Source organism: Sciurus vulgaris (genome assembly GCF_902686455.1).
Source record: "Sciurus vulgaris genome assembly, chromosome: 1".
Classification (NCBI taxonomy): Eukaryota; Metazoa; Chordata; class Mammalia; order Rodentia; family Sciuridae; genus Sciurus; species Sciurus vulgaris.
In genome coordinates, this window is record NC_136461.1 from 192,415,848 (window position 1) to 192,442,202 (window position 26,355).

Genomic DNA, 26,355 nt, shown 5'->3' on the forward strand with positions numbered 1-26,355 from the left:
CCCTAGTCTTTTTCATTTTTATTTTGAGGCAGGGCCTCCATAACTTGCCAAATTTGGCCTTGAACTTGTGATCCTCCTGCCTTAGGCTCCTGAGTCTCTGGGATTACAGACAGGTGCCCAACCTAAGCAATTTTTCTTTCCTTCCTTCTTTCTTTCTTTCTTTCTTTCTTTCTTTCTTTCTTTCTTTCTTTCTTTCTTTCTTTCTTTCTTTCTTTCTTTCTTTCTTTCTTTCTCTTTGTGTGTGTGTGTGTGTGTGTTGCTGGGGATTGAACTCTGGACCTCATAGGTGCTAGGCAAGCACTCTACCATTGAGCTATATCGCCAGTTCCTTTGAGCTAATTTTTGATAGCTGGCTATTTGTTTCATTTTTTCATAGCTTAAGGTTCCAGGATAATGGGAAAGGGAAAATCTCACTTCTTTGACGTCCATTTACTGTCCTAGGGTTCGTTTTACATAGTCAAAGGTGATCTCCACTAACCATGGAGGGGTATTTGGGTTCCTCAACTTATTATTGAGCCTTAGGAGTCTGCACTGTCAGAAAGAAGGTGTAATTCTTTATTTCCTTCACTGCCCCTGTCTTTCCCCTGCAGCCTTTTCTACCAGCCCTGAATCAGAAGACAGAAAACTCAGATTTTCTTGCTTTTGATTTTGTTTTTTTCTAAGTTGAGGTTAATTAAGAAAGATCCTGGAGGTTTTCTTTGACTTAGCAGCAAGACTACTGGGTAGTGAAAGCCCACTTGCCTTACTTGGTCACTCCAGGAACTTCTGTTTATTTCCTAAGCTGATGTCTTTAAAGATTTATGGAGTTAGAACCTGGTGTTGTGGCACATGCCTGTAATCTCATCCATTTGGGATGCTGAGACAGGAAGACTGCAAGTTCCAGGCCAGCCTTGGTAGTTTAGTGTAGATTCTGTTTCAAAAAGGGCAAGGGATGTAGGTCAGTGCTAAAACATCCGTAGGTTCAATCTCTAGTACCCAGGAGGGAAACAAATTAAGCCAGATAATTTATAAAGTAAAGCATGGCAAAATTTTGGCTAATAGTGACCAAAGAAGGAAAACAGTGAAATCTAATTGCATATTTTTTCCCCAGTACTGGGGATTGAACTCAGAGGTGTTCTACCACTGAGCTACATACCTAGCTCTATTTTTCGTTTTGAGATAGGGTCGCTCTAAGTTGGAGAGGCTGACCTCCTGCCTCAGCCTCCAGAGTCACTGGGATTACAGGCCCATATCATGACACCCAGCTATTTGTCTCAGTAAGATTCTGTGGTTTAGTTTCACACCACCAGCTTTATAATTTATAATCTTTGCAGTTTGTGTTTCCGACCCTGTTCTTAGCATATGAAGCCTGCGGTCTGGCCTTAAGCACAGGGGCCAAAGTATTTTCTGGAAGAATCAGATAAACCTGAGAGTCAGGTACTGAACATAACATTTCACAAGTAGCTTCCCTAGAGGAGGAAGCCCTGAAGACAGAGTGCCCTCTGCCATCTCGATATACCAACTTCCACGTTTAACAAGACATGTTCCTCGTAAGCTTACCAGATAATATGCAGGGTACTCAGTAGAATTTGAATTGAAGATCCAATGAATAATAGTTTTTTATTATTATAAGTAGGTCCCATGTAACATTTGGGATATGTCTGTATGAAAAAATTGTTGTGTCTCTGAAATTCAAATTTAACTGGGTTTCCTGAGTTTTTCCTGATTAAATTTGGCAATGTTATTCCACCACCACAATCTTATAATAGATTTTCTGGACCTACTAGATTCCTCTTCTTTGATGTTTTCCTAATATTACTGACATCTTCATCTCTTTTATTAGTAGACTTTTTGCTATGTTCTTTCTGTAGCCAGTCTTACTAATATATCTTGACTCCTAGGTTTTAGCTGATAGAAATTTATAAATGGTAGAACATTGTGTAGTAATTAAGCACAAGTGACATTTACCCTAAGTTTTTTAGCACTTAGCCAAGGATCAGTAATAAAAGGACACAAAACAGCCTTTGAGTGACCAGAATAGATGTCATACATTCCATGCATGAAGTGCTTGTTTTCTTTATTCATAGATGTTCATATTAAGCTTTTGCTCAAAATCTTTGAGTTCTACATATTTTTATACCAGCTAGCTTAGTGGGCCATGGTAGAAGAGAAGCAGCAGGTTAAGGGAAGTATTGGTGTTCAGGAATAAGGACAGTGAGTGCATGGCAGCAGAATAAAGGGAGGAGACAGGAGAATGAAAGACCTTGTGCCTGACTCTAGAAAGTTCTGGGACTGCAGGGTGTAGACCAGACTGAAGGCACCAGTTTGGCAACTTCCAGTGCCACTGACCCATCAAATCATTCAATTGGAGGCTGTTTTAGGATGATTTTGGTATTAGACACCTAATTAAACTTCCTTAAGCATAAAGGAATGTATTAGTTCATGAATTTAAATCCAGGTTAGGTGGTGTCTAGCTTTTGCATTGCCGTGGAATACCTGACAAGAATGACTTAGAGGTGGAAAAGTATATTTGGGGCTCAGGGTTTCACAGGTCTCAGTCCATGGTCCTTGGACTCCATTGTGCTAGGCTGAAGGTGAGGCAGAACATCATGGCAGAAGGGCCTAGCAGAGAAAGCAGCTCAGCTCATGGCAACTGGGAGGTGAAGAAAAAGAAGAGAAGGGGCCCAGGGAAGAGGTACCCTTCCAGGGCACACCCCCAGTGACCTACCTTCTCCAGTCACACCCTGCCTGCCTACAGTTACCATTCAGTCAGTCCATTCAAACTAGGATGGATGTATTAGTTTACAGTTCTCATAAAACAATCATTTTACCTCTCAATGTTCCTGTACTAACAGTAGCTTTTGGGGAATACCTCATATCCTAACCACAACAGGTGACTTCATGAACTTTCAAATTCAGTGTTCAAATTCTTTGAAGCATTTCCCTTCCCTCCCCGCCTTTTTGGGTACCAGGGATTGAACCCAGGAGAGCTTTACCACTGAGCCACATCCCAAGCCCTTTTTAATTTTTAAATTTTGAGACAAGTTCTCACTAAGTTATCCAAGTTGGTCTCAAACTTGTGAGCCTCCTTACCTCAGCCTCCCATGACTCTACTATCCCAAAGTTCCTAACAGGCAGGTGGCAGTCACTCACAGCGTTTGTTAGGTGAATGAAGGAAGGTATGCAGATATAGTGGACCCTGAGTAATTTGTGATGGAGAGAAAGTACCTTGTTTCAGTGGGTTTCCAAAGTTTTTGTTGGTTGGTTCAACCAATAACCCCACTGGCAGAGAGAGAAAGAGAAAGTCAGTAAGATAAGTGTAGAAGATAAGAGAGCTTTTCTTGCTCTCCTGAATGGCCAGAGAGTTGTAGGTTGTCCCTGTGGCTTTTCCTCTCACATTTACCTGTATCATCTCTAGATCTGAGGGTGGAAACACCTCCTGGAGCCTTTACCTGTATCATCTCTAGATCCGAGGGTGGAATCGCCTCCTGGAGCCTTTGAACTCTGACGGCATGAAAACCGTCAGCTGACATGAAGATCTTTTAGTGCCACTCGCTGCATTGAGAGCTTCTGTTTCATTTACTTCTCTCTGGGATTGTTTTAGTTATTCGTGTGGTCTTCAAAATTCCTAAAGTCGTTGTTCATTGTTCTTTCTAGACTCAGGCTGCATGAAGAAAAGGTCATTAAAGATAGACGACATCATCTCAAAACCTACCCAAACTGTTTTGTTGCAAAAGAATTGATTGACTGGCTGATTGAACACAAAGAGGCCTCCGATAGAGAGACAGCAATTAAGCTCATGCAGAAATTAGCAGACCGGGGCATTATTCATCACGGTGAGTGAGGTGGCCACAGTCAAGGTGACTTGCGAGGACACAAAGGCCTAAAACTTTTCATGATACACTCTATTTATGTATGATCTATCAAAATGTATAAATGCATTCTACTGTCATGTACAACTAATTAGAACAAATAAAATTAAAAAAAAAAAAAAAAAGAAATACATGTTACTTTAAGTTGCTTCTTGTGTTCCTCTTCCCAGTTGCATTCCTGTCCTCCCACCAAGAGGTTTTGGCTTATTTCCACGCACTTTTTTATACCCTTCCTTTCTGTGTATGCATCTCTAAATAGCGTGTCACGCTGTCTTAAGCGTTTTGAGCCATTATAAGGATGCATGTTAATTCTTTTGCGATTGATCAGCGTGCTGTGAGATGCACCCATGTTGATCGTGTATCTGTTTGTTCATTTTGCTGCCATTGTTCACTTATCCATTCTCCTGCTGATGGAGATCCAGGTTGTTCACAAGTTTTTGCCATTTCTCTCAGTGGTTCAGTCAACTCTCAGGAACACATCTCAAAATCTCTCCACCTGGCATGGACCTTTGCTTGTGCTGCTCTTCTCCAGGCTGGGATGCCATGTCTCCTCATTTTTTGCCCGGTTTCTACTCATTCTTCAGGTTTCCATGTACAGAGTCTTCAAGGAAGCCTCTATTCTCCAAAGCTGGGTTCCTGGACTCCTGGGCACTGGTCTCCCTTTACTTCTTTTTCATTCGGTTGTTTTTTTCCCAGTGCTGAGGATTGAACACAGGGTTGCTTTACCAGTGAGCTTCATTCCCAGCTCTTTCTGTTTTTTGAGACAGGGTCTCACTAAGTTGCCCAGGCTAAATTTAAATGTGTTGAGGCTGGCTTCAAACCTGTGATCCTCCTGCCTCAGCCTCCCTCTGGGATTATAGGCATGTACAACTGTGCCCGACTCTCCTTACCTTTTCATGACCCTGTCACACCTTGTTTTAGCTCCATGCTGACATTTCTCTCTCTCTCACTAGATTGTGCACTCTTTGAGGCTAAGATCTGCCTCAATACCATCTTAAGAAGAGTTTGTGGAATAAATGATGAATTGAATTTTGTGAAACCTCTTAATAGATAATAATAATGGTGATGATGATAGCTAGTCAAACTGAGCACTTAACGGGTACCGGGTATGTTGTGCAATGCTTTGCATATATTTACCCAGACAGTAGCCATTTGTGTGCTTGCAGAGTTAGGAAGTGACAGGATTCTTACTTAGCATCTGACATCACCTGAGTGATTAAATAAAGAGTGATTCGTTTTCCTCATTGCCTGTCTGTGTGTGCTCTGTTGCAGTGTGTGACGAGCATAAGGAGTTCAAAGATGTCAAACTCTTCTACCGCTTTAGAAAGGACGACGGCACCTTCCCGCTGGACAACGAAGTGAAGGCGTTCATGCGAGGACAGAGGCTGTATGAGAAGTACGTGCGGGGGACCCCGAGCCGTCACCCTGACTCGTAGAGAGAAGCAGGGCGGTCTCCGTCTTTCCTTGTGTTGACTGCAGCCTGGCTTCTCCACGGGGGCGGGTTACATAACTGTTCTTTTTCAGAGGAGAAAAATGCTGTCACCCATTTGCTTTTCTCTACCAGAAATTAAGTTGATTTCATAAGATTCTTAATAAAGAATGAAGTCATCTTTTCTATATTTAAGTTGATTTAGCAAAACTCCAGAAGTGGAAACAAAGGGATGGGGCTTGATGCTCGCCCTGGGGTGTGGCCCACGCCCTCTCCATGTGTGAGGGGAGTGCTGCTGTGGCACCTGGCGGTTCGGGCTTGGAGTCCGCTAGAAAAGCAGAGGCAAGGGCAGGGGACGTGCCGTGTTCATCAGGAGATAAGTAGTGAGCAAACTTCAGGTAGCGTGATGTCTACAGGACTCATCTTTGTGCTCTTTGTTTTTGGTACTAAGGTTTGAACTCAGGCGGGTTCAACCACTGAGTCACATGTCCCGCCCTTTTTTATGTTTTATTTAGAGACAGGATCTCACTGAGTTGCTTTAGGCTTCACTAGATTGCTGAAGCTGGCTTTAAACTCATAATCCTCCTGCCTCAGCCTCCTGGAGTCACTGAGGTTACAGACAAGTGCCACCATGCCCATCTCTCTGCTCTTCTGAAGACTATTCTGCTGGTGGGTCTTGAATCTCCCAGGAGTCTGTCTCTGAGCTGACCTGCTACTCTATGACTTCATCCTCATCCTACCTTCCTTGGTTTTTTTTTTTCCCCCAGGATAACCATTAGAGAAAGGAGTACAGAGGACTTAGCTCAGGGGTAAAGGGTATGTCTAGCATGCGCAAAGACCAGGTTCAGTCCCCACTGCCACCAAAAAGAAAATGTGCAGAAACCAGAAGCCAAGCCACTTTCTCCTTAGCCTTGGCTGCCGTGAAAGGCTTTAGGGAATTGAAAAATAAATATTTGTTACAAAAAAGAGCCTTCCTTCCCCTGGTTGGGAGTAGGTGCAGTAATAGGGTCTGAGTGGTCAGGTTAAGTAATGCCATGGTGAGTGTAAATTCTGGTCCTGTCCCTTTGCCTTCGTGAACCTCTGTGTCTTGGCTTGTGACATGGGAAAAGTGGAAGGACCTGCCACCTAGTGCTGCTGAGGGAGTGAAAAGAATAAACCGAGCCACGTCCGTCTCAAGTGTGTAACTCAGGTGTCAGGGACATAGTAAGACCCCATGGGGACAGCCGTTCCCAGTGTGAGCACAGTATTGATGACCGCCTCGCATCTGTCCTTCCTGTGCTGTGTACTCTTGTCCGACATCTGTTTGCCTATTTCTGAGCTGGTCTTGTCTCACCGTTTTTGGTTGGTATTGTTTGTTTTTTTGGTACTGGGGATAGAACCAGGGGCCTCTACCACGGAGCTGTATTTTTATTTTATGCAGAGTCTCACCGTGTTTCTGAGGCTGACCTTGAAGTTGTGATCCTCCTGCCTCAGCCTGCGGCCGTAGGCTCGTGCCGGCACACCTGACTTGTCTCACCATTTCATGTCCAGTAGATACTAGCTCTTCACTCACTAGTTTTCTAAATTGAAGTCTAGAAAATTCCTCATCCGCCTGACTCACCTGAATTTGAATGGAGGGGATCCACCAGCACCTCTATTGAAATACTTGAGCTTCTGCATTAGATATTTAGATACCATGATGGTCCCTTTAAGCTATGTTTCTGTGTTGCCAAAGCCATGCATGTCCTTTCCATGAAGGAGGCCAATCATGTCTAGCTGCAGCTTATTCTTTGAATCTGGATATCCACACTTTGGGACAAGTATTACCAGCAAGTAAAAATGTCTGGCTGAGGTGTTAGAGGTGTATCTCCATGGTATAGTGCTTTCCCAGCATGCATGAGGCCCGGGGTTTAATACCCAACACTGTAAGAAAAAAAATGTGAAAATGTCTGGTATCAACTTTTATTGAAAACAGGAAGAGTATGATGACAAGATAATAATAGGAAGAGCTAAAGTTGATACCTTCTAGAAAAAAGACTCTAGCTTCACCTTCTGTTACTTCTCTTCTCTCATCCTATCTATGCATATTCACCTGCATGTCTCTGGACCATCCGAATATTCTCTCTGCCTTCGGGAAATATATTAATTCATTGATTATTTAGCAAATCTATGTTGAGCCTTTACCCCATGTCAAGCACTGGAAATGTGCCCTGAGCTGAGCTTGGTGGCCACATGACAACTCGGGAGGCTGAGGCAGAAGGATTGCAAGTTGGAGGCCAGCCTCAGCAAATTAGCAAGACCCTGTCTCAAAATAAAAAAATAAAAAGAACCAGGGATGTAACTCAAAGGTAGTGCACCCTGAGTTCAACCCCCAGTACCCTCCCTCCCATCCCCTGCTACACACAGAATATAATGAAGCATAGTACTGGTGATAGTCACTGCTATAAAGAAAAGCAGACTTACTGAAGGTGGTGAGGTGTTTTAGACAGGGGGTCAAGGAAGATGTCCCTGAGGAGATGACATTTGAACAGCGTGAGTTTTGCAGATGGCTGGTGAAAGAGTAACCTAGGCAGGGGAAGAGCACAGGTACATACAGGTTGTGAGCTGAGGAAGCGTTTGCATATTCAAGGATAATAAGGAGGCCTCAGGTTCTGAGGTTGGGAAGTGAGAAGGAATAGTAGTTCAGCCAGGGCCTGATACATAAGAGCCCAAGGCCATGGCGATAATTAGCAATTTCACTTTAGGTGAGTGAGGTGGGAAGCTCTTGGAGAACTGGGAGAAGTGGCCACCTGATATGCTCTTGGCTACTTCTAAGACTAGAAGGCTCTGTGTGCCATTTTCACCATTTCCCTGGTTCATTCTGCCTCTCTGGGCTTCCGTTTAAACGTGACCCTCACTAGGACTCCTTCTGTTCCCCTGGGACTGAGTTCGGTGCCTTTCCTGTGTCTTTGCCCCATCGTAGAACTCTGTTAACATTCCCCTTGCATGTTCACTGCCTCAGTCCCAGAACCTTGAGGACAGGCATGGCCTGACCGTTCTTCATATCTCCCAAGGCCAGTTGGTCCCATGGGGCATGTGTTTGGCGGGAAGTGTGCATGAACTTGTGGACAGATTCAACAATATTACTGTACTTTTTCTGTGTGCAGTTGACTTTCTAGTCATTAATATTCAGTGTTACAGTATCTAAGAAATTTATTTCTTCAAATTGCTTGTGAAATTAGAACTAGGAAAAAGTAATTTAATAGGTGCTTAATTGTGGTTGACCTAGCTGCCTCCCAGCAAACCTGGGCCCCTTGTTCTGGTGGCTGGAACACACCTGGAACAAACTTTGGGACTTTTGGGACTGACGGTTCCATTTATGTATTTAATCCGTTATTTTTGGCATTAATTATATTTTATGCACTTTCCTTGTTTTCTAAGCTTTCTATGAATTTTATAAGTTTTAGATACTTTTTAAAAACAACATTAAAAGTAGAAGTTGGAGATGTAGCTTGGTGGTAGAATACTTGCCTACCATACATGAGGCCCTGGGCTCAGTCCCCAACTCCAAAACAAACAAACAAACAAACACAAACCAGAGAGAGAGAGAAAAGGAAAAAAATAAAACATGTGAATAGTTGTTTTGTTCATGGCTCATCTTTCCAGTTGTTTTAATTGTTTAGTATTGAAGTTTTGTTGCTACATTCTTTTCAGCAGAGTGCTTATCCAGGATATCTCTTATATTTGTAAGCGAAGGCCTTGCAAGATCTGTGTCCCTTCTGCTGTTTTCCTTCTGAGATCATAACAACACATATTTGTTGCTTGCTGACTGTGTATCAGACATCCTGACTAATCCACTTTATTTATTAATTGTCCTAACAATACTGAGTTAGATGCTGTTATTGTCTCTGTGTTATGAGAAAAAAAACAGAGATCATCTCACCAGTAAATTCAAACCCAGGAGCCTGGACCCTAACTTCCTTGCCACTAGGCTATTAATAAATCCTTTATATTTCCATAGTAGAGAGTAAACAAATGAGATCAACATTTACTTCAACATATAGCTTCCCATAAAAGGTAACAGAGAATTTGTAAGGTGGAAAACTTTCTCTACCACTGTACTGAAGAGAGACCAGATGTGAAGTTTGATGTTAGAAAGTAAGAGCCAACTCTTTCTCCTTCAGGCTGGGTCTGCAGGGCATCCTGTAGACCTGATAAAAGCAACAGTGCCTTTTATTTGCAAACTACATTCCTTGAAGCACTCCCATTAGATTACTTGATCTGAATTTCTTTACAAAAATGGAGGCACGACTTTTTCATCTTGCTTTCAGAAGGGGCACCAGAGACCCAAGGCAGTGAGGTCATTAGACTTGATGGTGATGCAGCCCAAGAGGATGGAGAGGGCCTGCACCTGGGGTGCAGGTGCAGTGCTGCTCTTGTTTGCCCCCTTCCCACCAACTCCGAGGGACCAGTCGGATTGCCCTTAATTCCTCTCGGCTCTTCTCTTGCTCTTCTGTTATTAATAGGACTTTGAAACTCGGCGGTTTCTGGCTGAGGTTTTACTGAGCTATACTGGTTTTAAGATGCCCTGGTTTTCTACTTTGTGGAGGTGTCTGCTATTTTGTTGAACAGAAACTCTATTTTGAAACTAAAATTTCAATCACTGCTGGCTCTCAGTGTTGATGTCACTCCAGTTATCTTACATCAGGAATCCTGGAATGAACGAAGCTTCCCACTGTGATAAGAGTTATAGGGGAGATGGGGACATGAAGCCTTCTGCATAATAAGCGACAGTGGAGGTGGGCTTTGGAGTTATAAAGCCCTGGTCTCCAATCCCAGACTCACATTTGCTCTGTGACCTTGCTCAGGTTGCTAAATCTCTCTGATGTGCAGTCTTCAGTGACCATACAGCCAGGATCCACAAGGGACGGTTACATGATATTTGTCTGTAAAGTATGTGGCATGAAACAAGAGCCCAAGAAGCATTAGCTGCTCTATTAGAGTAGCAAATAATAGTATAAATAAATGATGCCTGTTATTCTTGGTTTATCATATCATTATAAGATGCAGCCTAGTGCCATGGTTAAGAGCCCAGGGGCCAGGCTACCTTGTTGTGGATCCTGGCTTTGTGCCTTGGAGCAAGTGGCTCCACCTTCCTGTGTCTCTATTTGCCTGTCTAGTGAATGGAGGTACTGGTTGTCTTGACTTCTTAGTCTTAGGGGAGTAGACCATGTGGATAAGCACACAGCAGGGCAGTGTGCATGCCGCCGCTCATCTGCTGCCAGCTTGGGAACAGGAGAGGGTGTGTGCACCGGGTCGATGCCCTAACTTGGTCATTTTGAGGAATTCATCTAGATGCGTGCAGGGCAGAGTGCCCTTTTCTGAACACACACCACCTGCATACCCTATGCCCCGTGGATGGCTGAGCGTGCAGGGAGTGAAGCCTGGCACCGCCTCCCTCCAGGGGGGCCTCGCCCATCCCACTGCATTTTACATGGATGCGCAAACCTGAGACACTCAGCACAAAAACACAAGGCAGAACACTCCCCAGCAGTACAATTGTCAGTTTTCAAAGGAAATTTTTGGAAACAGGATAAATATCCATAACTTAAAAAGAGCAACACTGAATCTGGTACGCTGCCTTCAGAGGCTGGAAGGTATGGTGCAGCCTCTAAACTGCAGACCTAGTCTTTCAGCAGTTGGCAAAATGGATCTGTTTAAGAGAAACATTGAGCTCTAGGATATCAAATGCCAGTCTGGGATGCTTGCCTAGCACGCATGAGGTCTGAGTTTTAATCCCCAGCACCGCAAGAAAAAAAAGTAATACTAAAAAAGAATATCAAGTGCTCTGTATACTGGTGAAGAGAATTAGCTGTAAAAGAGAATATGACTTTGAGGTACAATTTGCACTTTCCTTACCAAGTCTGGTAGTTGCAATGTACATTTTCAGCTAACCATGATTTCATCTTTAGAGGAGACATCTCAATTCTTACTTAACCTCAGTCTTGAGATGGAGTTAGATCCCTTCTAGGTCTGTTTCCTGGAGACATTTGTCCAGTGTTTCCATCCAAGGGGCCTTGGTTTTCTTGGCAGCAGGAGTTGCTCTCTGCAGCCACTAGTGGTCCATTTGTCCTGTGTAGGGGCCTGAAGAGCTGATTTAAAGTGCCCCTAGGCTCTCAGATCTTTGCATTCCCACTGCTTCCTTTATTTTCTCTTCCAAGGACAGAAGAGTAATGAAAGAGAGAAGCTGTATCCAGAGCCAGAGCCCCTTGTGTGCTTTATCTTATCAGAGGTCTCTCAGTCATGTGTTCCAGGGACACTCCTTTGTTCTCTCCCAGTGCCTGGCACAGTAAATATTTGTTGAATGAACAAAGGACTCTCCATGTTGTGATAGCTATGAGCTGCAGAGCCAGGAGCATGAAAGAGCACAGAGAGCTTGCTTTTAATGACCAGCAGCAGCAGCCAGAGGGTTAGCGTGCCTGGCTTCTGAGAGTTGACAGAGTGTCTTACACATTATTATTTGATGCTCTGTACAATTCTATGAGTTGTATACCCAACAGGCATAACTGATCCTATTGTAAAACGCGAGGCACGAGCTACAGAGAGGTTTAATAAGTGATATAGACCCTGAGATATGGAACTGGAATTAAAAAAAAGTCTAAGTGTTCCAACTTTTTATTCCATTTTGTTCTATTTTCAGTATGTAAGTGGTTTTCTTTTTTCTTTTTCTTTTTCTTTTTTTTTTTTTTTTTTTTGGTACCAGGAATTAATCCCAGGGGTGCTTTACCACTGAGCTACATCCCCAGTCATTTTTATTTCTTACTTGAAACAGGGTCTTGCTAAGTTTGTAGGGCCTTGCTAAGTTGCTGAGGCTGGCCTTGAATTTGTGATCCTCCTGCCTCAGCCTCCTGAGTCACTGGGATTATAGGTGTGTGCCAATGTGTGTGGCTTGTTTTGTTTTTTCAAACTGAGATCCCAAGTTCTGTAACTTGATTTAACTTGATTCAAAACAAACAAAAAACATTTGATGGTACCAGGGATTGAATCTAGGGGCACTTTACCACTGAACTATAAACCTAGCTCTTTAAATTTTAAATTAAAAAAAAAAACTTTTCAACTTTAAATTTTTTTTTTTTTAAATTTTGAGACAGGGGCTCACTAAGTTGCTGAGAGTGACCTCAAACTTGCCATCCTCCTGCCTCAGCCTCCTGAATGCTGGAATTATAGGTACGAGCTATAATGAATTACAGGCCATTGAGCTTGGCTTGATTCAAATTTTATCTTTAACTGTTTTTAAACTATTTTGCAGACTGTGATACAAACATTTTCTAATATGTATATTTTTGCATTTTACATAATTAATTGTGGTATCCAATTAATTGGTGGTTTAGGAGAATCTCCTAATAACATTTTCTGCCTTCTTGGGTTTAAGTTTCCTAAGATTGCAATGTTAGTGGATTAAAGGCTGTTATGTTTTGTAACAATTTGTGTGACCAGGTATGATTCTGATACTGTGTAACTAATGTCAAGAAGTGGTAAGACCTGGGCTCTGTGACACATGCCTATCCAGCAACTTGGGAGGCTGAGGACGGAGGATCTTAAATTCAAGACCAGATTTAGCAATTTAGTGAGGCTTTAGGAAATTTAGTGAGATCCTCAAAATAAAAAATACAAAAAACGAACAGCTGGGGATATAGCTCAGTGGTAAAGTGCCCCTGGGTTCAATCCCAAGTACAAAACAAAAACAACAAAAAGCTGTTAGAGGTCTGAGATTTTGTGTGCAAGCTACCAAATTTGCCTGGCATTTCTTCATGAATACTGGTAGATGATAAGAAACCCTCCGAGTCAGGACAAGGACACCTATTCTTAGTAATAGCAGTAGCCAGAGTATCGTCATTTTGTTGACTTAGTTCCCAAACCTTAGTGCCTACAAAACAGCACAAGGAACTCCAGGTGACATCTGCACACCCAGTGGGTTGCCTTATAGAAGAGGAACCGCAAGCTTCAGGAACCTGAATTTTTTATCATGATCATCAAACCCACCTGCCCCTCGGTTCCAGAGGGAGGCATAATGTTGCTGTACTGGCAAAAAACAAATCTGCCTTTTTCACTCCAGGGAGAGACAGTCTTCCAAGTCTATTCACTGTATAAGCATCCTTGAGAAGCTAGCCTGCAACAAAAGCCGTTAGTATTTGTAAGACATAAAAAAATGAGAGAGATTCATGGAGAATTATCTCTCAACAACTACAACAAAACACAGAAATTAGATTTTGTAACCGATCATTAGGAGAGCAATGGTTATGTCCTTACTACTCCTCTTAGTTCTTTATTTTTCATGTTAATCAAAACTTTTATAGGTTTAATTTGTTTAACTTTTATAAGTAAATGTTGTAAGTGTGAAATTTTTTAAATGGTCATGGTGGCACACACCTGTAATTCCAGCTACTCAGGAGGCTGAGGCAGCAGGATCAAGAGTTCAGGGCCAACCTGGGCAATATAGTGAGACCCTGTCTCCAGAAAAAAAAAAAAAAAAAAAAAGTCTAAAATTATGCTGGTTCTGTTGGCTCTCACTTCTAGTCTCAGCTACTCAGAGGCTGAGGTAGAAAGACCATGTGAATCCACAAGTTGGAGACCAGCCTGGGCAATGTAGTGAAAACCCATTTAAAACAAAAACAAAGAAGAGCTAGGTACCATGGCATATGCCTGTATTCCCAGCAACTGGGGAGACCTGGGCAGGGGGATTCCAAGTTTGAGGCCAGCCTCATCAATTTAGCAAGGCCCTAAGCAACTTAGCAAGACTCACCTGGCCTGGTCATGCACACCTACAATCCCAGTGGCTCAGCGGGCTGAGCCAAGAGGATTGTGAGTTCAAGGCCAGCTTCAACAATTTAGTGAGGCCCTAAGCAACTCAGGGAGACCCTATCACTAAATAAAATATAGAAAAGACTGGGGACCGATACCAAAAAATATTAACAAGACCCTATCTCAAAATAATAAAAAGGACTGGGATTGTAGCTCGGTGGTGCAGTGCCCCTGGGTTTAATCCCAGTAAACATCCATTCCCCCCAAAGTACTTTTGAGTCTGAAACTTTTACTTCTCAAAATGTCTTTAGCTTCAATCCAAGACAGTGGCCTTAAGGAATACTACTAAATAATGGTAAACGATACACAGCTTAATGGATTTTTAAATGAGTCTGAGGAAAGTGTCCATCACTTGGCTCATGTCAGCTCCTTGCTTCTGGTTTTGGAAATCACATTTTCCTAGCAGTGCACCTTCCCCCTGCTGTGCAATATATGACAATAATGCTAGAACTTTGTTATTATGCAGATCAGGTAACAGGCCAGCTGTGTTTGTCAGAAGTCATCAGCCCTAGGTTGTCATTGGCAGATTTCTAGCTCTGGTTGATTATTTAGAAGTGATTTGATTTAAAGGTAAACACACTGCTGTTCAAACAATGGTCTGGACCTGTTGACAATAGAGATTGGCTGTTCTGGTAACTTCTGCTAAATTTTCCTAATACTGTGTAGTTTCAGGGGTACAAACCAAGTTGCTGTCACATTGATTTTTGCCACTCAACCTCTGTAATTACTTTTCAACTTGATAGAATGGATAACATCATCTAAGATTCCTGAGCTGAAGAAGTGTGGGTAAGAGTTCTTCTCCTGCCACTTACTACCAAGACATTTGTCCCTTCTGAGTCTGTTTTTTTCCCTGAGATCTAGAAAGAAGATGCCTATTCAGAGGCTTGTTGTGAGGACAAATGATGTCAAGTCCAATGGAATCTCATCTGATGCAGGACCATTAGGTTTCCAAAACATAAGGAAAAATATATAGCCTCAAAAATACTGTTACTGGCAGATGTGGTAGCACACATTTCTAATCCCAGCTACTCAGAAATCTGTGGCAGGAGGACTGCAAGTTTGAGGCAGTTGGCAAGACCCTGTCTCAAAAAAAAAGGTCTGAGGAGGTAGCTCAGTGGTAGAGCACCTGTAGGTTCAAACACCAGCTCTGCAGAACAAACAAACAACAACAATAAAAATTCTCCTACAGCCCGGTGTGGTGGTGCATGCCTGTCATCCCAGCAGCTTGGGAGGCCGAGGCAGGAGGATTGTGAGTTCAAAGCCAGCTTCAGCAACTTAGCAAGGCCCTAAGCAACTCAGGGAGACCCTGTCTCTAAATAAAATATAAAAAAGGGCTGGGGATGTGGCTCAGTGGTTAAAACCTCTGGGTTCAATCCCCAGTACCAAAAAAAAAAAAAAAAAAAAAAAAAAAAGGAAAAAAGTCTTCTATTATCCAAGTTGCATCAAAACCCCTGCCTTTATACAATAGAGTTATATTCTGCATGATGGAGTGTTCAGCCTGTATGTGGGACATTTCTGTCTGTCTTCTAGATCCATTCTCAGCCCTTTCCAAGCTTCCATGCCTCCAGGAGGCTGGTCTGTGTGAACTGCTTCAACAGGCCCCATAGTCTTCTGCCTCCTGGTTTGGCTTAGTCAGTGGAGCTACTAGCAAGACATTCCTGTTTCCTCTGCACTATAGGAGGCCACAGCTCTTGTCAGGCATTCCTCTCCTTAAATCCATCTTCTGTGGGCTCTGGATATCCCCTTCTCCCCAAAACCCTCAGGCCTGGAGTTGCTAATGGCCACCCACCCAGTCTCTTAGGCCTGAGCTTCACTGTCCCTTCCTAGTTTCCCTTAACCCTGCCCATAGCTTTAGTAGTTCCTATATTATAAACTGCCTTTCATTAGCCCATTGGTATTATCTTGGTTTTTTCCTGCTGAAACCCTGATTGACAGAATCTGTGAGATTCACTTAAGGACTAAGGTGAGTTCTTAACTCCTTTCTCCAGGAGTTGACCGGCAGGTGGAATTGCCTACTCTATGAGTAGAATAGTTACTTGATCTTTTTGTGTTGTTGTTTGAATAGTGTACCATGTATAATATGATAGTTGAAACTGGCACATGGTTCTCTTGTGGCCACTATTTGTAGAGTAGAAGTTTGGTTATACTATTATTAATTATTCTGGCTCTTTTCCTACAGCCATCTCTCCAGGGTAACTGGTGCTCAATGTTTCAGTCTCTCCAGCATGACTGAAAACCTCTTTGAGGGGAGGGACCTCGAAACCTCACCCATGTTGAGATTCAGTGTCCAACAGAGGATGTACCTGCTAAATGCTGTTGAAGAGATGAAGGAATAAATGAATGTTTGGGCATTCTTATTTAGAAAAGGAATCAACGGGTAGCCCCTTTCTCTCTTTCCTAAATTTAGGGATATTCAAATTTAAATAGAACAGCAAGTAGATTTTTATTATTCTAGCTGGACAAGGTGGACATGCCTGTAATCCCAGCGACTCAGGAGGCTGAGGCAGGAAGATCTTAAGTTCAAGGCCTCACCAATTTAGCAAGGTCCTGAGCAACTCAGCAAGATCCCGTCTCAAAATAAAAAATAAAAAGGACCGGCGATGTGGCTCAATGGTTAAGTGTCCCTGGGTTTAATCCCTGGTACCAAAAAAAAAAAAAGTTTACTATTACATTCTATTCATGTTTATTAATTATAGCTTCTGATTGTATACATTCAGGAGATAGTCATAGCCATCGTTTACTCAGGACTTCTGTGTTCTAAGTATAGTCCTTTTTGGGGCGGGGGGGGGGGGGGACTAGGAACGGTACCCAGGGTCACTTAACCACTGAGCCACAGGCCCAGTCCTTTGTATATTTTTATTTAGAGACAGGGTCTCACTAAGTTGATTAGTACCTCATTAAGTTGCTAAGGCTGGCTTTGAACTCACAATTCCCTTGCCTCAGCCTCCAGAGCTGCTGGGATTACAGGCATGCACCACCATGCCTAGCTACAATCCTATTTCTTGAGCATAATTTCATTCAGTACTTCCTACACCTCTATGGAGATATTTGTACCATCAGTTTACTGGTAAGGAAAGTGAAGTGAATTTCTTGAAATGGCCTGAGTAACATGCATGAAGTCTTTCAGTTGCTGGCCAAAAGCTGCTAACAGGGCTGCCTCTTTACTTTGCCGTAATCGGCATTAAAATTTTCAAATTTAAATTCCTTGCAGTGAATCTGTGGAGATTGAATACCATGTCAAGCATGCTGAGTCCAAAGACTTCAGCTCTGACTTAGTGTTGGTGGATTCCATCTGGAAGAGATTCATAACCACAGAGTCCTTTCTAGAAAAAATCACTCTGGTTGGATCAAGGGGGAAGAGGCAGGGTGGGCCCCCTGTAGTCAACAACTTGCAACAGAGAAGAAAAGAGCACACACACAAAGCTAAAGTGACGGTGGGCACCTCTGAGAGAAGAGGCACATTGGCACAAAGTAAAAGGAAATATTTGAGGAGAGATACCAATGGAGGCCCAGCTGGGAGTTTTTAAAGATGGAGGCTCCCCTGGGTGGTGGCTTCTTGTTAAGTGCAGAGATGGTTCCAGGAGGTGTAGTTGCTGCATTGTTTTCCTTGCTTTGTTTGCTAAATGGAAACATCCCTGCTTAATTACAGTCCCTTCATACACAGCTTGGGAGGGAAAATAAGGGCATTGTTCCACCAAATAGGAAAAGCACCAAATTGACAGAAAGCATTTATTAATTTCAGAGACCCTAAGAACAGTTTTTCATACCCTGAAAAAAGAACATCCAAATAACATCTTCAACTTTACTAAAGTTAAATTTCTAGCTCAACCATAAAGTTAAATGTATTGAGACCACCACCCAGACAGCACTTTTTGAAATGTCCTCTGTATTCTACCATAGCTCAATAAATACCCCAAACAAAACGAACTTTGGCATCAATGTTCAAATTTTCTGGAATATAAAACTTCCTTTTAATTAATTTAACTTCTTTGCCTTTTCTCTCTTTTACCCATAACGAGGCTCCACCCTTCTCCCACCACCCCTCTTCAGATACCTTCTGGCCAGTCCAGACTGTTGTCCAACCTCTGTAAGAGTCAGCTCCTGGGGAGGGGTGTGTATAATCGTGTGTATCATTGCTCATCGTAACTGTGTGCCAGGGGATATGGTGCAGACTTGAAACAGATTATCTCTAATTTTTACAATGACTCTGATAAGTATTATTGTCCTCATCACTTTGAGAAGAAGCTTAGTATCCTAGAAACCAACCACAGCTTGGAAACCTCGGGAAATCTGGGATGGCTTCCCTGTGCCTCTCCCCCTCTGGAGCCATGTGTGTTGACAGGCAAGTGAGGAGGAGAAAGTAATCAAGCAGATCATCTCCACCCCCTTCGGGTATTGGATTTACTCATTTTGTTTCCTTTTTACAGAAAACAATAGATCCAGAAATAACTGAAATGTGTCCTTTCCATCCCATCCCACTTTCGTGGATCCTGCCTTTCCCTCTGAGGATGCTAAGTGATGGTTGAGCATCTGCCCACACACCAGTGGCTCCACTTTGTGTTTCTTTTTCCCATTTCCCTACACCAAGACTAGTCATTGATGTTTTGGTGCTGATAACCTCTTGCTGGGTTCCAGCCAGTAGGCAAAGTCAAAAGTACTATTAAAAAAAAAAAAAAAAAAAAAAAAAAAAAAATATATATATATATATATATATATCCCAGCATTCAGAGAATGTGTGTATCTTGCTTCCTCCAGGTCTTCCAAAGTAGAAACTTTGCCTTGTCTGTTGTGTTCCTAGCAACCAGCACAAGTCAGGGTAGCCAGTAAGTGCCTGATACATTTGCTGAATGAAAAGCAAGATTGCTGTAGTGGAAATGACAAAGTGACTGATCACATCTACAAAAGGATCATTATGCTGTCATCTTTGGTTTTTTTTTTTTTTTTTTTTTTTGGTCCTGGGATTGAATCCAGGGGCTCTCTATCAGTCTTTTTTTTTACATTTTTATTTTGAGACAGGGTCTTGCTAAATTGCTAAGGCTGCCTTGCACTTGCCTGCTCAGCCTTCCCGGGCTCTGGGATTACAGGCATGCCCCACTTTACCCAACTCATCTTTGCTATTCTGATTGACACTGCTGAGCTCAGTATCTTTCTGTGGGTCTTCTCACCTGTAGGGTAAAAAATCTTTCTGACCTGGTCACTTTCTGGTGCTCTTGCTTGCTCTGTCCTCCCTTCCCTCCCCATCCTGTCCTGACATCTTGTCCTGACTTTCATTGGTACCAAGCTTTTGTACTTGCCGACCTTGACCTGTGCCCTCTCACTGGCTCCCAGGGACACTCTATTCCTTCTTAACTTGGAGCTTGAGAGCTCCCTTTGGTAGACTTGTTTATTGTATTCCCTTCCTTCTTCTTTCTCCTCATATAGACCTCTACCTCTGTTTACAGCACTTACGTGCCTGGCATTTAGGTTTGTTGTGGTGGTGGTGGTGGTGGTGCTGGGGGTTGGACCTAAGGCCTCACACATTCTAGCCAAGTGCTCTACCACCAAGCCACCATGTGCCACCCAGCCCCTGGCTTATGGGTTTTTAATGTTTGGTTCCCCACATAATAATATGTAAGGGTAATGGCCATGGTTTTCATTGCTTTATCTCCTGGAACACAGTTAACTTAGTAAATATCTAATGAATAAATGAAAACATCAAAGAAGTGATTTTTAACAGCTTTATTGAGATACAGCTGGCATACTCTACAATTTGTTCATTTAAAACCTATAATTGAATGATCTTTACTATATTCACAGGTGAAACTGTTGTGATTAGTTTTAGAATATTTTCATCACCTCAAAAAGAAATCCCATGTCACATCTGTAGTCCTCCATCCACCCATTTCGTCCCTTGTCAACCACTAATCTACTTTCTGTCCCTATAGTCTTCTCTGTTCTGAACATTTTACATGAATAGAATCATATATATATATATATATGTGTGTGTGTGTAGTGTTTTGTGGCTGTCTTCCTTCACTAAATACGTTTTCATGGTTTACCCATGTTGCAGTATGTTTCAGTATTTCATTTCTTTTTATAGCCAAATAATATTCCATTGTATGGATCGATGACATTTCAGTTTTGCTACTTGATGGACATTTGTGTTATTTCTTTCTGACCATAATGAGTGATGCTCTTATGAGCATTCCTGTGCGGCATTTTCTGTGGATAGGTGTTTTCATTTCTCTTGGACATAAACCTGGAGTAGAATGACTACATTGCATGGGTAAGTGTCCTTCATGGTTTGAGGAGCTGTGAGACTTCGCGGAAGAGGCTGCACCATCTTACATTCCCACCAAGAGTGTAGGAGGCTTCCATTTCTTCACATTCCTGCCAATACTTGTTATTATGTAGCTTTTTTTTTTTTTTATCCTAGCAAACTAATGTGAAATGATATCTCCTTGGTTGGTTGGTTTGTGTTTGTTCTTTTTTTTTTTTTTTTTTTTTGGTACTGGAGTTGGAACCAGGGGCATTTAACCACTAAGACACATCCCCAGCGCTTGTTATTTTTTATTTTGAGACAGGGTCTTGTTAAGTTGCTTAGGGTCTCACTAAGCTGCTGAGTTTGGCCTCGAACTTGGAATCCTCCTGCCTCCATCTCCTGAGCCACTGGGATTATTGGTGTGTGCTACTACATCTGACTGATGTCCAGCATCTCTCTATGTACTTATTGGTCATGTGTGCATCTTCTTTGATTGGTTCAGATCACTTGTTCACTGTTTAATTGGGTTATTTATCTTTTTATTATTGTACTGTAAGGCTTCTTTATCTATTCTAGATACAAATCCCTTTTCAGAGATACAATCTGCAAACAGTTTCTCCCATTCTATTTCTTGTCTTTTCATCTTTTCACTTCCCTGATGGCTGTTTTTGTTTGTTTGTTTTTGTACCAGGGATTTGATTTGTTTTGTTTTGGTTTTGTGCCAGGGATTGAACCCAGGGACACTCTAACACTGAACTACATCCTCAGCCCCTTTAGTTTTACTTTGAGACAGGGTCTCGTTAAGTTGCCAAGCTTCTTGCTAAGTTGCTGAGGCTGGCCTCAAACTTGCCTCAGCTTTCCGAGTCTCTGGGATTACAGGCGTGCACCATTGTGCTCCTCTTAGCCACACAAGTTTTAAATTATGATTATCCCAGTTTAATTTTTCTTTTAGCATGTGTGCTTTTGGTGTCAAATCTGTTTATTTGCCAAACTCAAGGTCATGAAAACCCCTTTTTTTTTCTGTTAAATTGTTATGGTTTTGGCTCTTATGGTTAGGTCTTTAAACTATTTGGAGTAATTTTATATATAATGTCAAGTGAGGGTCCAACTCTGTTCTTTTGCATGTAGCTGGTTGTCCCCTCACTGGTAGTTGAAAAGACCATCCTTTCTCCATGAGATGACCTTGACACTCCAAAACTCAGCTGACAGTGGGGCACAGTGGCGCATGCCTATAATCCCAGCGACTCGGGAGGCTGAGGCAAGAGAATCTTGAGTTCAAAGCCAGCCTCAGCAATTTAGCGAGACCCTAAGCAACTCAGCAGACCCTGTCTCTAAATAAAGTACAAAATAGGGCTGGGGATGTGGCTCAGTGGTTGAGTACCCTTGAGTTCAATCCCCATTACCAAAGGGGAAAAAAAAAAGCTGTCTTAAGAGAGGGAGTTTTATGACTGTACAAATAAGATGTTGGTTGACTAAGGAGAGTAGGAACACTCCCCCCTGCCCCCGTACTAGGGATTGAACCCAGGAATGCTGAATATTTTTAATTTTGCAACAGGGTCTCATTAAGTCATTTAGGGCCTCAATTAATTGCTGGTGCTGGTGCTCCTTCCTTAGCCTCCTGAGCCACTGGAATCAGAGGTGTGTGCCAGGTACCTGACTGTCTTCCTGATTTATTTATTTTATTTATTTTTTGGTGTGGGGGTTTGCGCCCAGGGGAGCTTAACCCCTAAGCCACATTCCCAGTCCTTTTATATTTTATGTAGATAGGATCTCACAAAGTTGCTTAGGATCTCGCTAAGTTGCTGAGGCCAGTCTTGAACTCGCTATCCTCCTCCCTTAGCCTCCCAGGCCGCTGGGATTACAGATCACTATCCCTGGCTATCTTCCCTTTTTATACTGCTTCCACATGCTGGATCCTGTAATAATCTCACCTATTCACTTAAAAGTGGTCCCTGCTTATCCTTGTATTGAGGGGTTATTTTTCTTTTTTTCAATACATATATTCAGTTTTCATCACTTTTTTAACTCTCTTAAATATATTCATTTACTTTCCCTTCTTGGTATTGTATTCCGTTTTTCTTTGTCACTTTATCTTATATCTCCTTAATTTCTTCCTTTACCCCTCTTTTCTTTCCTCGTTTTTGGTAGCAAATCCTTTTGTTTTCTGATGATTATGAAAGCATCCAAAATAAATAATGACCACGTCTTTAAAAGAGCCTTTAAGAAACTCAGCTTCCCTTGACCATTGTTCCAAAGGCTGAGGGAGGTTCAGATTGTTTGGATTGAGGGTAAGGGTCCTCGGTTTCTCTCCTTTTTGTGTAATTTTAGGGTTATGAAACCACAGTTAATGTATCCTTTTCGAATGACCCTGGCCTTGGAATCTGCACTTGGCCTCTGTCTAGGGCTGATTCAAGTTCTGAAAATGACTGTATGACAACATTAAATACCAGGGGGAATGTGAAAATCACAGCGTAGGTTTCAGAATCTCAGTCTTTTCGCAGCGTAAAACCAGCACTAAAAACTTCTTGGTTTTCTTCCAGTTAATTTGAAACAATAAGCCAAGAGGAAGGGATATGATCTTTCAAATCACATTTTCCATTACTGTTTCTTATGGTTTTTGCTTAGTTTTTGTCAATTGATAAGAAAATATTTGTGGAGCTTCTCATGTATACCTCTTCTCTGAGTTTAGTTTTCTAAGAAATAAAAACATTTAAGGCATGGTCTTTCTCTTTTAGGAGCTTCTAGTTTGGCTGGAGGGAAGGGTAAAAATAGCACATTGAAAATTGAACTAGTTGTAGTGTTGCCACTGCCTGTAATCCCAGCAGCTCAGCAGACTGAGTCAGGAAGATCACAAGTTCAAGACTAGGCTCAGCCATTTAGCAAGATCCTGTCTCAAAATAAGAAGTAAAAAGGTCTGGGGATGTGGCTTGGTGGTAAATCACCCCTGGGGTCAATCTTCAGTATATTAAAAAAAAATTGAGCCAGGTACAGTGGTGCACACCTGTAATCCCAGTGACCCAGGCAACTGAGGCAGGAGGATTATAAATTGGAGACCAGCCTCAGCAATTTAGTGAGGCCCTAAGCATTTTATTGAGACCCTATCTGAGTCACTGGGATTACAGGTGAGCGCCACTGCCCCGGCTATTCAGCACCTGGATGTGAACGAGAGCCTGGTGTCCCTCTGCCTTTCCCTCAGACTGGGGCTGGACCTTAGCCCTCCTTGTCCCTGAAGCCAGGTTCCCTTGCATAGTAAACATCCTGTATCACTGTGCCAGCCAGCAGCCCCTATTTTTAAAGAATAAGGTGGATTTCTCCAGGGAAGGGAAGAGAAGATGTGAGGGAACAGCGTGAGTCGGGGACACAGGTGAGAACCAGCGTGTGGTGTGGAGAAGCGGGGAGAGGAGACTCGGTGGTGGAGTGCAGGATGCTGTCCTCACCCCCCCAACTTCCCCAGTATGTACTGCTTTTACTCACAAATATTAACTTTCTGTTTACTGGTTCCTAACCTAATTATCATGAGACTTATATCAATTTATCTGTATAGCATCTACTTTATGGATAATAGTGTCATACTTAAAAATACCAGTGCTGGTGTAAGCATTTCTCCCTAATTAATATTTTCTTGCTCATCACACAAGTCAATATTAGATGTTCAAAACTCTTCATGGGAAGCATACATCTAAATGTATAGTTTAAAATTTGTAAACTAGTTTATTATATTGGGTATAGAAATATAACCACTTCTTTTTTTTTTGGCCAGGTGTACTGCACCCCATAAGCCCAGCAGCTGGAGAGAGTGAGGCAGGAAGATCCCAAGTTTAAAGCCGACCTTAGCAACTTAGCAAGGCCCTAATCAACTCAGGGAGACCCCGTCTCTAAATAAAACATAAAAAAGGCTGGGGATGTGGCTCAGTGGTTAAGTGACCCTGGGTTCAATCCCCAGTACCAAAAAAAAAAAAAAAAAAAGAAAGAAAGAAAGAAAGAAAGAAAGAAAGAAAGAAAGACAAGAAAAAGAAATATAACCATTTTTACTTATATTTTCTCAGGAACAACACATCTGGTTAAACACAAACTTAACCTTAATTTAACTTCTTGATTGGTAACATTTTTCTCAGTTATAAATGTAGTACATTCTCTTTGGGGGAGAATTTGAATAATAGAGAACTCTATTAGGAAAAATTATTCATAAACTACCTTCAGAGGTAAGACCATTAATCTTTGAGTGAATTAATTTTTAAGTTTTAAAGCCAAATAATGGTTATCATGTATATAAAATAATTTATCATTAAAATGACTTGCTTTTGAAGATCTCTCTCTACATTCTCAAACGTCTTTTTGGCCCCACAACTCCATGGTTCATTTTAACTCCCTCCCTAGCTTTCGCCCCTGCACACCATTCACGTATAGTCTCACGTTATATAGGGTCTGCTCAGATCTTTTGATTTTTTTCAATGTACAAGGAGATTGCTATCAGCTTGTTTCTATTCTTGTACTGGCACCTAAATGTAGCAGTTCCTTCTATTGTACGCTGCCTTCCCTTTGGTTAATGTGAGTCTGGGAAATCTGACTCAGATATAGATGCAGGAAAGGTTGAAATCAGTTCACATGTGCAGTTGGCCTGCTGAATCCTTGCAGGAGGCAAGAATTATTAATGCTGAAACACACATAGAAATGGCTCTATGCCTTCAGGAGGAATTTTTATCTTATGATATGCAAGTTTTATTCATTTTGATGCAAAGAAAGTTTTTTTAATCAAGTAGTGGCTCCATCTATAAAACATATAGTAGTCATTATCATTGTCAATGTCATTATCATCACCATGGCTAAAATGTATTTGGTGTTTGTTGATGGTGTGCCAGGCACCATAATTTTTATGTCTTATCATGTTTAAGCTTACAATTCCTTGGGTTGTCACTATTATTATCCCCATTTTACACATGAGGAAACAGAGTCAGATAATCAACCTGTGAAGAGTTGAAATCCATCTGATTTTAGACTACATCATTGTACATGTGGTCTCATTGACTGAAACATCATTATGGAGCTAATGACTACACAAACGTTCGTAGCAGCATTATTCATGATAAGTCAAAGTGGAAAAAAACCCAAATGTTCACCAATTGGTGAATGAATAAGCAAAATGTGGTATACCCATGCAGTGGAATATTATTTGGCAATAAAAAGAATACTTGGTACATGTGCATGATCCTTATAAAAACATTATGCTAAGTGAAAGAAGCCAGTCACAACAGACCACAATTTTTTTTTTTTTTTTTTTTTGTCGGTGCTGGGGTTTGAATGCAAGGCCTTAGTGCTTGCAAGGCAAGCACTCTACCAACTGAGCCATAACCCCAGCCCAGACCACATTTTGTATGAGCCATTCACATGAACTCTCTAGAAGAGAGAAATTCAGAGCCAGAATATGGATTAGTGTTTGCCTAGGACTGAGGAGATGGAGAATAGGGGAGTAACTTAATGGGCTTGGGGTCTCCTGTTGGGGAGATGAAATGTTGTCATGTGGATTATGGAGATAGTGTACGACTTGCATGTATATATTTTAAAAACCCACTGAATTGTACATGTGAAATGGGTTAAATGTATGGTATGTGAATTATATCCTAATAAAACTGGGAGGAGGAGGAGTTGACATCATTGTCACCCTGACAGCATCTGCTTCCTCCTCCTTGAGTCCTGCAGTACCATGTAAGAAGTCCAGGCTGCCTTGCTGGACAGAGAGGCTGTACTAAGGGGCACCACAAAGGCAGACCTCCAGCCCTGGCCACCCTCTGCTTGCAGTTGTGTGTCACTCCAAGCTAGAGCCATGGATTCTCAGATGAACCCCCAGGAAAGGAAAGCATCGAACACTAAAATATAATTAAGTGATGGTTGTTTAAAACCACTGCATTCGAGGGTAGCTTGTTATATAGCAAAAGATGATGGGGATGGGTTGTAAGTCAAATTCTTGCTTTAACGCTGTGACTGCATAATAGTAATAAAATCAAATTGCAAGAAAG

The 26,355-nt window shown here is 42.0% G+C and overlaps 1 protein-coding gene across 2 annotated transcripts in view; it reads left to right on the plus strand.

Moving 5' to 3' along the window:
• The window catches only part of DEPTOR (DEP domain containing MTOR interacting protein), a 140,265-nt gene that overhangs the window by 35,858 nt on the left and 78,052 nt on the right, over positions 1–26,355 (plus strand). For both annotated transcript variants that reach the window (XM_079141724.1, XM_079141723.1), the window contains exons 2-3: positions 3,637–3,815; positions 5,124–5,247. In XM_079141724.1, the coding sequence (XP_078997850.1) occupies positions 3,637–3,815; positions 5,124–5,247 (303 nt within the window). The remainder of the gene's footprint in view (positions 1–3,636; positions 3,816–5,123; positions 5,248–26,355) is intronic.